Raw genomic sequence first — 16,673 nt, forward strand, 5'->3', positions numbered from 1 at the left:
TATTTTATTTTATTCTTCTTAAACTTATTGAATTTTTCTACACATCATCCATATATCAAACATTTGATAAGAGAAAAAAAATGATGTGTGATGTGTATGGATGATGAATATAATTTTCTTTTATTAAATTTATGTCATTAAATTATAACATGCTTAAACAATTGCTCTCAAATCTCCAAAATAAAAGTTGGATCCATATTTGTGTTGATCTTCTGTATTTACAAATGAAAGTAGGGTCGATACCCGCATGGTGCACGGCAGGGGTACCCTTCCTCGCACCCCACTGCACCATGCAGGGGTGGGGTCTTTTCCCTTGTCCCCCGCCCCCAGGAGGCAGGGGCTGGGGTGGGCAGGGGAAAAAACCTCATCCGCGTCGCCTCCTACCTAGGCCAACATATTGGGTCTAAAAAAAAATTTTTTTGTCAAAAAAGATTTTTTTAGACTAAAATTATAATATAATTTAAATTTATAAATACAAAAAAAAATTAAACTCATTAGAGTTAGAGTGCGTTTGGATGTTGAAGTGAGTTGAGTTGAGTTGATAAAATATTATTATAATATTATTTTTTATTATTATTATTGTTTTGAGATTTGAAAAAGTTGAATTGTTTATTATATTTTGTGCTGAAATTTGAAAAAGTTGTAATGATGAGTTGAGATGAATTATATTTCCAAACAAAATCTTAGATTTTGGATTGTTTTGACCTCCTAAACTAACCTTTATATAGGAAGCCAATGTAATTCAATAGTCATCTTTAAGCAATATGAGATTTACTAATGTGAGATTTAGTAATAAATCTCACATTGCTTAAAGATGACTATTGTATTACATGCAAATACAAGACGGAACAGATGAGGGTGATATAGGGGGTATCCCTAAATGAACGGGCAGTGCTAGCCTCTAGGTCACATAAATTGTTTTTTTTTTTAAATATTTTTTAACCTCCTTAAAAAAACATTTTCTTAACTATTAAATAAAAATAAATAAAAACAAAATTCCATACAAAATATGTATACAAAATTTCGGTCTATCATTCCTCCGAATGAAAACTCCCCATCATCCATCTGCATGTATCTGAAAGTTGGGTTCTCGATGTCGGGAAAAGACACCGGACCAAACAAAACAGCAGCTGACCAACGATGAGGACCAACCTTTGGGCCACATCCTAATTTTAACCCCCCAACACATAGTACCAAAATTGCAACCCTCTCTCTCTCTCTCTCTCTCTCTCTCTCCGCCAAAACTTCAGGCCCTACACCAGGTCCCGCCGAAGGTTCAGTCTGGCCACAAAGGTAACTTTACTAATTCCAAGGTAGGGCCTGAAAAGAATTGATTAGTGTCCTGCCAGAGTCCAAGCAGCTGCCATAACCGCCATAACTGCGAGGAAACAGCCAATGAACCTTGCCGATGCTTCACGTGTGCCAGCTGAGACTTCGACAGCAGATGGAAATTCGCCATTCGTGGACTTGACACTGCATTACACCGCCAATATTACAAATACCACCTTAATTTGTATGGCAGATGATAAGAGTAACAATTTCTTTAATTGGAAAAATACAACGTGAGGAGCATCTCATCCGGGACTACAAATAAAGCCCCTTAATTTTAAATACACATCGTATAAATTAACAAATAAATACCTGGCGGATGGTGAAGGGCAGAAAGTGATTACATAATTCGCAGATGCGCAGGTGAAGGTGCTGGTACCATCGTCGTAGGCGTAGCTGTAAGCGCGGGGGCACGCAGCCTTGAACAACTCCGAGTAAGAACTAGGCTTGCATGTTGCTGGCGTCCCGTAGTCTCCACTGCAGCAGTACTGCGGGTCCCCGAACGCCCCGCATGCGCTCTTGCACGCCACGCTCTCGCCCTCCTCACCGCCGCTCATCACTTTCAGCTCCGTCGGACACGCACCGTTCAGGTCCGCCACGCACCCCGTCGATGTACAGTTTCCTCCGGTTCCACCCTGGGGCACAACCGCCATGGCGAGGTTGTATCCGTCCACGAGGCTGACGTCGTAGAAGTCGAGCCCACCGGCGCCATTCAGCGTGAACTCGGCCAAGGTGGCTGGAGGCGCCGCTCCACTACCGGCACATTCTATTGTGGAGGAACCGCAATCTCCCGTGACGCATGAGAATTTACCGGTGGGGTCCTGAGCGCAACGTGTTCGACCCCAAAAACGGCCTGACCACGAGGTCGGTACATCGAGTGTGTTGGATTCGTCGGGTTGGAGGGCGAAGCCTGTGGTGGAGAGCTGTGAGGTCCCTGCGCCAGATAGAATGCCCGGCCAAACTGTGTAGCTGCACTTGTTTATTATCGTGAATGTTGCTGAATACACACCTGCCAGAACATCAAACAGTTGTAACCAAACTTAAAAAACAGAGAGAAGAAAACGACCTGATAATATATTTAGTGTTAACTCGGACTTTATATCTCAGAAGCTCGATCCGATCTTTATATAACTACGCAGAAGCTAAACAAGATTCGTCTTACCCGATGGAATTTGGAGCAGAGACAGAGAGAGCAGAATGATAGAAAGTTTGAAGGAGGCCATTGTGGATAGAAAACGGAAAGAGCTTGGAATGCTAAAACTTGGGTATTTGGGAAAAAAAAAATAGTTTAAAACCTATGCTGGAGTGGGAGGAATTTGTAAACAGGTTGGCAGAAGGAAGAAGTGCATTTATAGAAGGTTATAGGGTATGTGAGGGGGCATGGTGTTGTGACGTTGTCGATCCTGACAATACTGGTTAGCCGGGGAGAATTGGGACCTAAGCCAGCACATGCAGCCACGCCGCCAAATTCTATTTACTGTTATGGAAAATGATATTTTGCCCTTTAAATTTTTTGTTCATGTTTTTTCTTTTATTTTTTTAATTTTTTTATTTAATAATTAAGGAAATAGTTATTAGTATATTAATTTTTTCTAAATATTTAAAAATATTTTAAATATATATATATATATAATTTATACTTGGATGGCATATGTTTTCCTGTGTTGGTAGTCTGAAGGTTGCAGCTATTTAGGAGGGGTCAAAAGATGCTTCTGGCGCAAAAGCCAGAATATGAAGAAAAGGAATGATTAGTGTTGCTGAAAGGTTGACATTGAGATTCTCTATTCTATTGATTACCCTAATCTCTTCCGACCTCTCGTCGGTTTGGACGGTTACAAATTTAGATACTCGAGTTAGTGATCTACTGGGTGTTCTAAACTATTTATAATATTCTCTCTCCCTCGCAATTCTAAGTTAATTAAGGCCAGGGCTGGCCATAATACACAGCAAGGACATTGCCAGTCCACAACATGTCCATTTACTTGATGACACGTGTTCTTAAAACTACTTCAAGTTACTTCTAGATGTGCAAGAATGAATAATATTATACACCATACTTTCATCTTATTTTTATTTTATTATATAAGATATGACACGTTTATTACATCTGATAAAAGATCATTTAATAATAATAAATATATCAAATCTTAAATAGTAGTGTACGAGGACAGTAAAAATCCTAACCATAACCTGAACGATGTTCCAGCACACATAATTCTTGAAACTGTGTCTCTGCCCTTTGGAGGAATGGAAGAGGCTGCTTACGTTGGTTTTGGTTTCCCTCAAGTTTTATGTTAATGATATATTAAACAAACAAAACTGGAAGCAAAGAACTTGACAATCTTTCTTTGTTAAAACGGTCCTGATCAACCCAGTCGTGGGCTGACGTTAATGTGGGGGAGTCGGTCGATTAATGTGTCCTTTTATGTAACCAAAGGGTCCAGCCGGATAAACCTGGAGAACTCCAGAATACAGACGAGACAACTGCTGTCTGCAACCCCGGCTTGTTGCCCAAGTCAAAGATGCTAAAGCTGAAGGAACAGTCGAAAAGGATTACCGGCCTGCACTAATTTGGTTGTGTAATGGAGTTCCGGCAGGGATAGGGATCAAGTATTGAACCTATTAAGATTTCTAATACAAGTCAAAGTGATGCATCCGGCAAAAAGTAAAATATTCTGAATATTTTTGGGTAACATGTTATGTTTGCATGATAAGTTGAGTTGAATTTTTTATAAATAGTAATGAGTTGAGATGATAGAGTAAATTTTGTAGAATCTATTTAAGATAAGTTTAAATGTGTTTAGATATTAAAATGAGTTTAGATGTATTTATGAGAAGTTAAAAAAGATTGTGAATCTCATATATAAAGAAATATTGAATTGAAAAAAGTTATAGATCCTACGTGTAAAAAACTTTTGAGTTAAGATAAATTTAATAATTTGAGTAGAGCATTGCTAGGTACAGTCCCCGTTGGGAGGCCTGCATGCAGACAAATGGACTTTTGGTCATTTACTCCTCAAATTGGTTTGAAATGTCAAAAAGGTCCACAACATATTTTACCTCCGGCGATTCCTCTTGCCTCAAATGATAGAATGCTTAGATCTCTCCAATAGCTCTCTCTCTCTCACACCCTCCAACTCTTTCTTCTCTCATCCATCTCCACCTCCTTTGCATCTTCTTCCTCTTTTCCCGAGAAATTAAAGCTAGTAATATACTTCTGGACAAAAAAATTAACCCAAAAATTGGAGACTTTGGGCTGACTAGACTTTTTCCAGATGCATAACTTGTATTTGCTTTCCGTAGTGGCTATTTACCACCACAATATGCCTTGGGTGGTCATTTGACCATGAAAGCCGACTTTTATAGTTTTGGAGTCCTTATACTAGAAATAATTAGCAGTAGAAGCAGTGCTAAGGCAAACTGGGGAGGGCGACAGAAATTTCTCTTAGAATGGGTATGTCCATTTTTCCATTTCTTAAGCTTGGCAATTTCGCTGCTAAACATGAACTGGGCTTTGAAGAAACTGCGGAAAGCCAAGTGGGTTTTGAAGGAATTGAAGAAATGAAAGCCAAGAATGAAAACTTGGGTAATTTGGGCTCCGATTTGAGAGAGAGAGAGAGAGAGAGAGAGACCACCATTGAGTAGTGCTTGGACAAGGAGAATTTGGAGGAGGGAGGGAGTTGTAACAATGCTCCTTTGGGGGAGGGATGAAACGGAATCCTTTTTATTAAGTGAAACGCTCCGTTTCATAGTCATGCATGGGGAGGCCTTGAATAAGGACTACACCCAAAATTATTTATTTAAGAGTTGAGTATTTAAATGTTAGATTTAGTTTAAAATTAGACTGAACTGAGTTAAACTCATATGAGTTTATCAACCAAATGGGGCACGTACAGTCACGACTTCAACACCAACCTCAATGGCATGACAAACCCATTATAAAGTATTAGGAGATGGAATATCTGCATTTTTTACAAAACAAACCTCTGGTTAGAAACTAACTTGATCATAATCACAGCAGTGCGATGGCCTTTTTTTCCAACAGAAAGAACGAGTACACAAGATCAGAGACAGCCATATTTTGGTTGCTTCAATAAAATATCTTTGGCAAAGCCAGTGCCCCAATTTGTTCATTTGATGTCAAATGACATAAATTGATTCCCAATGAAATCTATGAACTTAAATCCAAAATTCATAAACTCGTAAAATTGGAACATAACATGTAGCTCCAATAAATTGCCACCTCCCAAAAGTTTCAGCGGTATTGGAAAAATCCAAGCCCAGGCTAGAGAAGTACTTTTTCTTACCTGTAATGTAACCATGTTGCATGTGCAGAGTCCAGCAATTTCACCTGCTCATTGCATGTCAAGAAATCCTGTTGCTCCTGGTTATTACTTCGTAGCTTGATATTTTAACCTTGTTGAATGACCTGTGCATTCAGTATAACCAGAGTATCCTAACCCATACCATGATTAAAATCCCCATATATTCAAGGTAACAAGTTTAGGTAAAAAAGAAACCATATGTCCATTTTGAGTTGAGTTCGATTAAAAGAAATATAAGATGGAAGAAATGTATAAAGGTAAAAGATTTCACAAACTAAAGGGAATACCAATCAAGAGCCAGAAGCCAATCGTAGAACTTACTTCTGAACAGAAGCAACATCCACACAGGATTGCCTACTAATAACAGGGGACAACTATCAAATGATGCAATGGTCTTAAAGTTTAAGTATATTGAAAAACCCTCTTTCTGTCATCAACCAATAAGTCTACAAGCTCTAATGTTCTAAAGCAATATCAACCTAACACGATTCAGAAAATAAAAGGAGGGGACAAAAAGCCTGACGAAGGAGAAGAACATTCAACCAAGACCATTGTATCTGTGCTATTGATATCATAGTGCAGGCCTTACTAACTCGATGCCTGGAACAAGCAAAGGCAATGTAAACCCTCCAAATATATACATATACATATATATATATATATTGGGCTTAATACAGCGTGAACTTCACTTGCAACCAAAACTGGAGCCAAACCAGTCACCAGGGCTTGTCTACTGAAGGTAGCAGAAGTCTACTTACACATCAATATTCATGATGTGTAAGTCTACTTAAGTTTGAATGCAAATAAAAGGACAAGAGAACTATCATATTGGCGTTTTGGCTAACTTTGTGATTATCACTTTCCTTGATCAATATTCATGATGAAAGTTTATGGTAAGTTAATTAATTGGATTCTAATTTTTCTAAAATTTTTATCTAAATTTTAGAGCTGGAATGTAAGAGAAATAAATATGTAAAATATATCTTATATATAATTATTTATTAAGCATTTAATGCTGACCAAGAAATTATGTCTATAAATAGAAAAAAATTTCTTGTAAGCGAGTTTGCGCACCAACCCGCCTACCAGTGCTGACATATAAAGCATCCATTTAATAAAAAGGTGCGAATCAAAGAGGGAAATGATTTTTGTGAAACAGAAGAACTTCTTCTTCTCTCAAAATTTTTTTTTCTTTTATTTTTCTTTTTAATAAAAAAAGTCCTGTCAATATGGTGCGCAATTTGATGCGTCAAATCACTTGTACCTAACAAGACTCCTATAAATATTGTACGAGGCTTGAACTATCACACCTTAAATCCTAGAATTCATGTAATAACTTGAATCCTAATTAATCAACTCAAGCGAAAAATTATATACTGAGAGCCACATAGTTGTTCAAACTACAGATCATATATATATATATATATATATATATATATATATATATTGAAAACAATCCCAATTTTATCATTTAATTTTTGTTATATTTAGGTATTGTTACGATTAAGCCTTTAAATATGTATTGGAGAAAATTACCTCATTCAATTTCACTCAACAAAACTGTTCTCTTTAACTTGTCGTTTTGTTCATATAAAGTCGAGAGAGCTAGCAAACAGATCATAAAAGTAGTGTTCTTGTTGTAGCATAGATTTCAATTATTATATTCATTCATTCTCATTTCTACTAAAGATCATAAGCCATTTATTTTGTAATGCTTATATATAAGATATGTTAAACATTAAACACAGTCTTATGCATATATATTCCTATTTAATCTTTAAATTTATTTGGGTATTATTAATTCAATTTTTGTGTTCATCAATTCTCACTTCTATCGTGGATAAACCACTTTTTTACAATATTTATATGTGAGTATATGGATGATTGTCTACTGCCTAAGCCGATTTTATTTTGTAGTTTTTAGGTATTGTCGCATCTTACTTAGCCTTCAAATATATGAAAGTATGATCAGCGCCTGGTTTGCTTTTAAGACTAAAATTTAAAATTTTGAAAATCTCTCATCTCATTATTACAATTTTTTCAGATTCTCACGCAAAATAAAATAAACAATTCAACTTTTTCAAATCTCAAAACAAAAATAATATTAAAAAATATATTTTAACAATATTTTATTTAATTTTTTAAGTTTAATCTTAGCTCATCTCATCTCATCTTATCTTTAAAAACAAACGAGACCGGCAAATATGGTTTTGATTTTCCCTTTTTCCAATGAAAATTTGTCATGGGAAGCAAAAACAAATGCAACCTTGAACTCAATTACGTTATCGCCTTTATTTGTAATCCATGGCTGAATATATTTTGGACTTAGTTTTCTTTGCGTTGAGTTGGGCTTTATTTGGACTTACTTTATGTTAGGCTTGATTTATATTGAACTTACTTTATTGTGGGCTATGTTTTAAGACTTTTGATTTAATCGTTGCTATTGTAATTATGCTAGGTTGCAAATGTGTCACCCTCTCATTAGAGTATGTAAATCCTATTCTTGCACCGCATCGAATTTGGAGGGCCTCTCAAAGGATATTTATATGACATTAGTATTTATTAATTATGTATAAAATGGAATAATTATTAAATTATTTTGTATAAGATGTATTTAATTAAATAGAATATTATGAAACATTTTTTAGAAAATTTAGTGACGTACATTACGTCGTATATGTGACGAGCTATGAAGTGAGAATTTGGAGTAGCACTACATGTACCACACATGTCATGATATTTGCAATCACGCAATTTATCATAATATATGATTGTGGTTAATTCTAAATTTTATAATTATTTATGTATAATATATGTCATGGACTTACGTTGCATAAGACACATAAATTTTCATATGATCAAATGTAAAAGAAGATTAAGATTAAGAAGATGACCATAGAAATGCATGGTACAAATGAATTCATGAGTGGATGTGCAAGCCACAAACCTAAACGTAGACTACCAATACAGTATGTTATGATACTATCAACGGTTCCCTTTGTGGCCACGAAATGTAGGATAGGTGCACAATTTTGGACACAGGGTTTGAGTATGTAATACAATCAAATAAGTCAAGATACAAGAAGATATTCCTATGTCATGCATGTCATAAACATATGTATGAAATGTCATGATTTTTAACTCTCTCAAACATTAATTATTTTATGAAAAACCTTACGTTTATTATGTTTATTATTGTGATTTAGCTTTAGAATATATCGTGGTGCTAGAAAGCTCCACCATCTCATTTCATTAAAAGAAAAAATAACACTCTCCACCAAAATTTGTTCTCGCAAAACCAAGAAAGCAAATAGAAAATGACAGCATTTTTGTTGTTGCCTAGAATTCAATTCACATTTCTATAAATCCCAATTTCTATTAGGGATCACAAACCCTTGCCTTTAATGATAATGCTTACATGCAAGATATGTGGATGATAATGTGATACTTAATTGTGTATATATTATCTTTTGATTTGTCTTCTATTTAGGTATTGCTAGCTGTGACTAATTAGACTATAAATATCTTTAGGAAAAAGTTACTCCATCTTATTTCATTCAACAAAACTGCTCTTTTGTTGCTCTTTATTCCTTATAAAGTTCAGACCCCTATAAATCATTCGAATGAAGACTCTACAGCTGCTGAGTTAATTGATGGGGTTACCTGCAGGTGGAAGAATGAGCTAGTGGAAGCTGTTTTCAACTCAGAAGAGGCAAAGCTTATCTGCAGCATCCCTTTCTATATGAGGGTTATCAATGATAAGCTGATTTAGGTCAGAAATACAAAGGAAATATTCACAATAAGAAGTGCCTATTTTCTGGATTGTGTGTTGTCAAAGCAGGCTAAAGGGGAGTCATCCAATGGGGAGGATTATGATCATAGGAAGCTATGGCAGCCGTAAATTCCAGGGAAGGTTAAACAGTTTCTCTGGAAGGCACTAAATGAAATATTACCTACAAAGCAATTACTGAGGAAAAAACAGGTAGCTGAGGATGACTTATGTTCTATTTGCTTGAGGGCTGAGGAATCCATTATTCATGTTTTATGGATTTGTCATGTATCAATGGATGTTTGGGGGGGGGGGGGGGGGGGGGGGGGGGGGGGGGATAAGGACAATCCTTTAAGGAAGTGGAATTCAGAATATCTTGACTTCAAACTGTTATGGGGAGATTTATTTAGCAGACTGGATGAGGAGCTGTTAGATCAGGTTGCTGTCATACTTCACAAGTTGTGGACCAGAAGGAATTATTTTGTTTTCAATAACAAGTACTAAGATCTGCACGAGGTACTTCATGGTACTCATAAGAGATTATTGTCAAATGTTGATAGCTCTACTCGACAGGCAATTGACATTAGGTGGAAGCCTCCTATTGATTCCTTCTACAAATTAAATTTTGATACTGCTTATGATTCTGAGAAGAGGTGGATGGGCATTGGCATTGTGGTAAGGAACAGTAGAGGTGAAGTAGAGGTTGTGGTGTCTGCTCCAAGGAGGCATGTCTATTCTGTATTCTCTGCAGACTGTTATACTCTCATTACGGGCATTCAACTATGCAAGGAGCTGAATATAGTTAAGGTGCAATTCGAGGGTGATGCAAAGCTAGTCATTGATGGGGTTAATGAGAGTAGTAATGATCTCACTTGGAAGGATGAATTGGTGGATAATATTCAATTTCTAATGACTGCTTACATTGACCGAAAGCAATGCTTTGTAAAAAAAGGTGGTAACTAGGCTGCTCATAAGGTTGCAAAAATAGGCTTGTATTTAGAACATGAGTCTGTGTGGATTGAGGATGAACCACAGGAAGTTATGTCTGTTATTTAGTTTGATAAGTATTGTATACTTTCTCATTAATGAAATTCTTCATTCTTTTCAAAAAAAAAAAAAAATGCTCTTTTTACTTCATCTTTTGGTTACAAAGTCGAGATAGTGTACAATAAAAGTCAGTATTCCAATTGTAGCATTCACTTCAATTCTTCTTGTCTTCATCAACTCCCAATTTATTTGGCATAAATATATACTTTCTTTTGTAATGGTTATATATATGTGATATGTGAATGAGATTCTTATGCCTATGACTTTAATTCTTGTATTGTATTTTGGGGAGAAAGTCACACATTTTCATTTATCTAAAAATAACCATTAAGGCCTGGTTTGGTTACGTAAATGAAATGAGATAAGATTTTTTTAAAATAGTAATGAGATATTTGAATTAAGATGAGATGAGATTGTTTGTAAAAATTTGTATGTTTGGATAGTGAAATGAGATGAGATGATTTTAATTTTTTGGAGATTTGATAAAGTGGTGAGTCTTGCCAATGATTGAAAATTATTTTTTAATTATTGGGTAATAGTTATGAATATATTAAAAAAATTAAGTAATATCTGCGCGAAGAGGAAAAAAAAAAAGGGAAAAAGGAAGGTGTGAAGGAGAACAATGGGCTGTCAGAAGGGCAGTCAAAAGTTCATGATCTTTACATCAATGTACAGTGTACAGATATATAGAGATGAGTTAAAACTTGTTACTTGAGTGTTTGGATACATAGATAAAATAAGCCATATAACTCAGAAGAGATGGTTTGTATCTTATCTATGCATTCAAATCGAGGCCGGTCAAAAGTTCATAATCTGGTTACCTTAATGTACAATGTACAAATACACAAAGATGAGTTAAAACTTGTTGCTTGGGCGATTGGATACACAAATAAAATAAGCCATAAAACTCATATGAGATGATTTGTGTCTTATCTATATATTCAAATTGCGGCTTATACTTTATTTTATTCTTACAAAGTCAAAAGAGTGAATGAAGAAAGACAATGTATTTGTTTTCTAGTTGTTGCATAAACTTCAATTTTTGTGTCCATTAATTCTTATTTTTATTAGGGACAATCCCTTTCCTTTATAATGTCTATATGTAAGATAAGTGGATGATAGTCTGGTGCCATTACATATTATATCTTTCTATTTATATTGTATTTTGATATTGTTTGATTTTACCTTGAAATATATTTATGATTTATTTTTAATTGATAGTATATATTATTTTATATTTTATATAGTTAATGATAATAAATTAGATGAAAATTACATATTTGCAATGAATGTTAGCATATGAGCAACACGTGCAATGAATTTCTGTTAGATTTAATGCTGCTAGTAGGCAGAAGAGAGGGATTAGGAAGTTTTGAAAGTTCGATGGTCCACTTTGATGCAATTATTAGCTTCGAATGCACATTGTGAATTGAATGAAAGTTCAAGAGGCAAAGTGTAATTAATTCTTTTTTCTATGATGTTGCTATGTGAGATATGTTGATGATTGTCTAGTATCTAACATGATTTTATATTTTAGTTTGTGTTGTATGTTGGTAGTTTTCTGATTTAAGCCTTAAATATATTTCAAAGTAAGTTGTTTTATTCTATTTCATTTAACAAAACTCTTCTCTTTAACTCATTTTGTTCCTACAAAATTGAAAAAGTGAACCAATATACATAGTACTGTTATTGTTGTGGTATAGACCTTAATTCTTATATTCATCAATTCTCATTTTTATTCTATCAAAATTATTCTATATTTTACCTCATTTGGTTCCTACAAAATCAAGAAAGAAAATTATGAAAAGCAACGTTATTGTTCTTTTACTCTTAAAAATCTGAGGGAGCGACTAGAGGAAGACAATGTTTTTGTTATTGTATAAACTACTATAATTTTTATGTCCAATAAATTTCATCTCTATCATAGATAAACGCTTTTCTTCATATTGTTTATAGTTAAAACGCAAGTATAATAATTTGGTACATCTGCCAATTGTAATATCTTTTAACTTGTGAGATATTTGATTGATTGTCTAGTGCCTAAACCAATTTTATTTTTTAACTCGAGTTGTATGTAGGTATTGTTGCGATTTAACCCTTTTTGTCCTTTTTGTCGTATAGACTTCAAATCTTGTGTCTACCAATTTTCATTTTTGTTTGTGATAAACTCTTTTTATGATTCTTATATGTGATATATGTGAATGACTGTTTGTTGTCTAAATCGGTTTGATCTTTTAACTTATGTTGTATTATGGTATTATTAAAGGGTTTTGTTACACATCATCCTACATCACAGATCACACATGTTTTTATTTTTATTTTTTTTTATTTCTATTAAACTAATTGAGTTTTTTTTTACTCATCATCCTTACATCACGTACTTGTTGAAAACTCATGTGTAGAGTGTGGTGAAGGGATGGTGAGTAGAATTATTCATTGTTGAAATTTCACCCTTAAATATATTTCGAAGAAAGTTACTCCATTTCATTTGACTCAATAAAACTGTTACAATACCCTATTGCATTCCTATAAAGTTGACAAAGTAGACCGACAAAAATAGTGCTTTTGTAGTAGCATAGATTTCACTCAACAAAACTATTCTCTTTATATCATTTTATTCTTACATAGCCAAGAGAGTGAACGAACAAGGGAAATGTTTTTGTAGTAGCATAGACTTTAATTCTTGAGTTCATCAATTTCAGTTTCTATTAGGGATAAACTGAATTTTTTTCATAATGCTTATATATTAGATATGTGGATGATTGTGTAATGCCTAAACTGAGTTTATCTTTTAATTTATGTTAGATATTATTAATTTAGCCTTTTAATATATTTCAGAGAAAATTATTCCAATCCATCTCACTTAACAAAGCTCCTCTCTTTACCTCATTGTGTTCTTACAAAGTTGAGAACGCGAACCAATGACGACTGTTATTATTATAGTATAGACTTGAATTCTTACGCCTATTAATTCCGATTTCTATTAAGAAGAAGTCTCTTTTATAATACTTATATGTGAGATATGTTGATGATTGGTTTGTGTCTAACATGATTTGATCTTTTAATTTATGTTTTATTCAAACATTATTCTGATTTAGCCCTTAAATATATTTCAGATAAAGATCATTTCATTTCACTCAATAAAATTGCTTTCAGCATGTAAACATGAGCATTTATATCATTTCATAAGCCGAACAAAACATTTACTTTCAGAATGCAAAAACAAAACTTGTACAAAAACTTTAGAGCGAAATTTTCAGAAAAATAAACTTATTCCAAAAAGAACATCCGTTGACATTTCCAAACTGAAATATTATAATTAAATCATCTCTTAGCATCACATCGGGACAATACCATATTTAACCCCCGTGGTAGGGTTATAAACCACCATTATACCCGTGGTTGGGCCATATTCCATGTTTCACCCCCTTGGTAGGGTTATAAACCACCATTATACCCGTGGCTGGGCCATATTCCATGTTTCACCCCCGTGGTAAGGTTATAAATCACCATTATACCCGTGGCTGGGCCATATTCCATGTTTCACCCCGTGGTAGGGTTATAAACCACCATAATACCCGTGGTTGGGCCTTAACAGAAACAGAACGGATTTCATCAAAAATCCAGTTACACACATATACAGAATTAGAACTCCATGCCAAGATTTTCAGATGACACATCATATCAAAACAAATCACTAAAAACTTCAGATCATTTCACATGTTCGAGATAAACATAAACAAAGTATTCTCATTTGTTCATAACAAAACTTTTAGAATTTCTTATTCGCTCTTTTAAATAGTTCAGAAGTACAGTATACAAAATTAGCTCATGTCTACACCAGTCATGACAGAAAAACACTTTCTCTTATATAGAATTTATGCATATGCAGAATAAACATCTGAGGTTGTTTTCAGATCATCTCTTTCAAAAGAAAATAAACACATTTATTCTCAAAGTCAACCTCCTTTTATTTATTTTATGCAAAACTAGTATATGAACCCCGCTTACCTGACTTCTTCGTATTATCAACACCTTGAGCCGGAACTCTAATAGTAACACCACCTAAACAAAAAGAACATATATCCAACATTTAATAACCAATCTAGTAGACAGCTATTTATTGAATAATAAATCAAAACAGTCCCCTCACAGCTCCATAACTATCTAACAATTAAACCCGAACAACTGTCTCTTCAAATCATTCGCATTTAAAACCCAAAACAGCCACCACTTTCTATTAACACCAACCAACTATAATTATTCCCAAAACCAACCACAGCAACTCCAATAATTAAAATATAATCCAACCCAAACTTCACTTCCAATCCTCGAATAAAACAATTTCAGTGCACACATCAATACTCTAATCATTCAACAATTCAAAACTTACACAAAATTCAATACAACTAGTTCCAAAACATCCATCATTTTATACCAAAAAGTCTCAAATAATATTTCAAAATTGACTCACAAAACACTTAAGATTATACTCCTCAACATCCTTTATTCTAACACACTCCACTGCTCCAACAATTAAAATACATCAACCCACAATAAAAGTCACAAAATTTTCTATTGAAAGAATTTAATGGTCTGCACAAAAGGGAAAAATGATCAAGTGTGTTGCACGGCCAACCAAGTGTGTGTGTGTGTGATAGAACAAACCGAAGGGAAGAATCACAATGGCTTATGGAATGTGTGATTGCAAGTATAAGAATAAAATTAAGAGTAATATTAAAGGGTAGGCGGATTAATTGCCGAAAGTAGAGATGAACAAATACTCCAAAGGATAGCCCCAATGAAGACAATATTCGGAACTCACGAAACTGCACACAGCCGAAACCCAAGAAAGAAAAGAAAAAAAAAACTACAAAATCATCTAAGAGGTACAGAGAAAACAATGGGTGGAAGAAGAAAAACAGAAAAAAAAAAAAAAAAAAAAAAAAAAAAAAAAAAAAAGGAAACTACCGTGTAACCAGGCGAGGAGCTTGAAGATCCATGGAAATCGCAGCACCAACCGAAAACTGTAGAGAGGAAAAAAAATTCTGGGTGATTCAAGTAAAATGCAGATGTGATGAGAACGAAAATTTCTGTGGAGAAACTGCACAAACCGGCTTAGCGTGGGAACGAGGCACACGGAATGGAGTAGTTTTCGGACGCAGGGCAGTTGAGAAAGAAAGAAGAAGAAGAAAGGGAAGGAGAAGAAACCGACGGAAGGAAAGGAAAAGAGAAAAGAAAGGGATCACTTACCCAAAACGGCGTCGTTCGTGTCCCTCAGAACATGCACGTGGGCTGGCTTCAAGAACGGGTTGACTCCTACGGGCTGGGCTTAAAGCCCGGTTGTTACATTTAAATAAATGTTGATACGCAATTCCTAGCGTTTATTTAATGGTGCAAACCAACGCTGATATTAGAAAGTTACAATTTAAATATTTCGACATTTACTCAAGCACCTGAACATGAAAAACTCATCACCGATATTTGTGAAAATTAATTGCGTTAAACGGCACAATGTTGCCAACTCTTTGTATAAATGCCACTAGCTATTTCTTCTCGACACCTGAGGTACCGCCAACTTACTAAAATTATGATTAGATCTAATTGTTTTCGGTATTTTTAAAATGAAAATAATAAAGTCACTAATATTTGCGATCATAAATTGAGTTTTAAATAAGCATCACAATATTTACCTTATCGGCATTTTAGAAGCACCACCAAGTTTATATGTGAGTCTATAGTAGTTTCGTATTTATCAACGATTAAAAAAAAGTCAATAAAGAAAATGTTGTGATAAAAAAGGGAAAAATCTGATAATAAATATGATATAATAGGTCATTATTAATATTAGGGCTTTAAAGAAATCGAGAAACCGATGAGCTGGACCGGTACATATATTATATATAATTTAGATTTTTATATGATTTTATATATTATATTTTATATATTATATGTTAAATTGCTAATTAATAACATCAAATCTTAAAATTTTATTATTCATGTCTATTAATCTTATAACATGAGATGACTATAACATTAATATAACATAAATGAGGGATATACGTCAATCACTTACTAAAATTTTGTTAGAGTATGATTTTGTTAATCTGAAAAATCGGAAAAACTAGAAGTTCTTAACTTAAGTTGTATGTACGTATTGTTGCGATTTAACCCTTAAATATTATATTTTGAAGAGAGTTACT

The 16,673-nt window shown here is 34.1% G+C and overlaps 1 protein-coding gene across 1 annotated transcript; it reads right to left on the minus strand.

The window, feature by feature from the left end:
* Positions 1–970: 970 nt before the first annotated feature.
* Positions 971–5,873, minus strand: LOC121262477 (thaumatin-like protein 1b). Its single transcript, XM_041164963.1, has 5 exons — positions 5,637–5,873; positions 5,271–5,291; positions 3,914–3,936; positions 1,642–2,346; positions 971–1,473 (listed from the first exon to the last, which is right to left on the minus strand). The coding sequence occupies exons 1-5, from the start codon at positions 5,649–5,651 to the stop codon at positions 1,335–1,337; spliced, it is 903 nt and encodes a 300-aa protein (XP_041020897.1). The 5' UTR covers positions 5,652–5,873; the 3' UTR covers positions 971–1,334.
* Between the last annotated feature and the right edge of the window lie 10,800 nt (positions 5,874–16,673).

The sequence above is a fragment of the Juglans microcarpa x Juglans regia genome, chromosome 4S (genome assembly GCF_004785595.1).
Source record: "Juglans microcarpa x Juglans regia isolate MS1-56 chromosome 4S, Jm3101_v1.0, whole genome shotgun sequence".
Taxonomy (NCBI): domain Eukaryota; kingdom Viridiplantae; phylum Streptophyta; class Magnoliopsida; order Fagales; family Juglandaceae; genus Juglans; species Juglans microcarpa x Juglans regia.

Excerpts from the sequence above, each read along its gene's own strand:
- LOC121262477 (XM_041164963.1), bottom strand. Across the intron at positions 3,937-5,270 it reads TATTCCATCTCCTAATACTT|ATCCCTATCCCTGCCGGAAC; the intron begins TATAATGGGTTT and ends GTTCAATACTTG. Across the intron at positions 1,474-1,641 it reads TGCCCTTCACCATCCGCCAG|TGTCAAGTCCACGAATGGCG; the intron begins GTATTTATTTGT and ends GGTGTAATGCAG.